Here is a 1,375-nt window from a genome sequence, read left to right as displayed (position 1 = left end):
CTAGGGGAAATGGTTTCCTTGATTAGTTATAAGTGGTTGGCCTTTAAAGCTGATGCCCTCAAGTGGTCTTTCAACTTTCGTCTTGAGAGAACTGCTGTGTTGCTCTTGGGTGGTTAGATAGGTATAAGTAAGTCTAGATGGGTGGGGTACCTAGAAGTGCTTGAGTAGAAATCTCATCAAGCTTGCATACCTTAGGTCCCAGGCTTGATCACCTATATATATATTTGGCAATTTATGAGGCCAAGATTTTTACTGCCTACTCTCATTAATAAATTCATCAAAGGGGTGGTCATCATAACAGACATCTCCCCCTAATGATATGTATGTTCTTCAGCACTTACAAGGCAGACATGCTACCTCCAAGTGAATCAGGCTGTCAAAACTTCTCTAAAATAACAAATTATCTTCTCTCCCCTCCACAGTACATGCTCCCTGCAGCCGTGCACATCAGTCACCAGGAACCAGTGAAGCAGGGTGATGGTCCTATTGCCCTGGTGTTGGCCCCGACCCGAGAGTTGGCCCAGCAGATCCAAACTGTAGCCAAAGAGTTCAGCTCAGCTCTGCGCAACATTTGCATCTTTGGTGGCACCCCCAAAGGCCCCCAGGTAAGCTTGCAGATAGTATTTTTTACTTTTTTTTGCTCAGTGTTGGTCCAAAAAAATTATATGAAATCAGTGGTTGGGTTGAGAGGAGAACACTGCACTTTCAACTAAATTACACAGGTAGAATGAATTCAAGTTGACTTATCCATCAATATTGCTTCAAGTTAGTCACAGCATTTCACTGTTTTAAAATGAACCTTTTATGTTGTACACTTCCCAAGATTTGTAGAAGCTTAACCCATTCTTTAGGACTGTTTGCCCCTTGGATAGATTCATAGATTTGTGTTCAATTCCCAATATGAAATGAGTATTATTTTGGTGATTTCTTTATTTCCCTATGTAGATCCGTGATCTGGAGAAAGGCGTGGAAATCATGATTGCCACCCCAGGGAGACTTATTGACTTCCTTGTCAATCGTTACACCAACCTGCGCCGTTGCACCTACCTCGTACTGGATGAGGCTGACCGTATGTTGGACATGGGCTTTGAGCCCCAGATCCGGCGCATTATTGAACAGATCCGTCCCGACAGGCAGGTGCTCATGTGGTCCGCGACGTGGCCCAAGGAGGTGAAACAGCTGGCCGAGGAGTATTTGAATGATTATATTCAGGTGAGTTGAATTAAAGACATAGTTTCCTTTTCAGGGTGTCTACCAGACTGGAAAACCGGGAATTGTCAGGGAATTTCACGGAGAATGGAAAAGTCAGGGAATTTCTCAAAAAATTGACAAAAATCCAAAAAAGTCAGGGAATTTTTCAAAGCCTAAAAAAAAA

The 1,375-nt window shown here is 43.1% G+C and overlaps 1 protein-coding gene across 1 annotated transcript; it reads left to right on the top strand.

Moving 5' to 3' along the window:
* Positions 1 to 422: 422 nt before the first annotated feature.
* Positions 423 to 1,247, top strand: LOC103522952 (ATP-dependent RNA helicase dbp2; the record flags this gene model as incomplete). Its single annotated transcript, XM_008488034.2, is given in 2 exon segments — positions 423 to 605; positions 946 to 1,247. Coding segments are annotated over 2 exon segments (459 nt in total), but the record flags the coding sequence as incomplete, so codon positions are not given.
* Between the last annotated feature and the right edge of the window lie 128 nt (positions 1,248 to 1,375).

This window comes from Diaphorina citri, unplaced genomic scaffold (assembly GCF_000475195.1).
Source record: "Diaphorina citri unplaced genomic scaffold, Diaci psyllid genome assembly version 1.1 scaffold13167, whole genome shotgun sequence".
Taxonomy (NCBI): domain Eukaryota; kingdom Metazoa; phylum Arthropoda; class Insecta; order Hemiptera; family Psyllidae; genus Diaphorina; species Diaphorina citri.
This window is presented reverse-complemented; position numbering and strand designations above follow the sequence as displayed.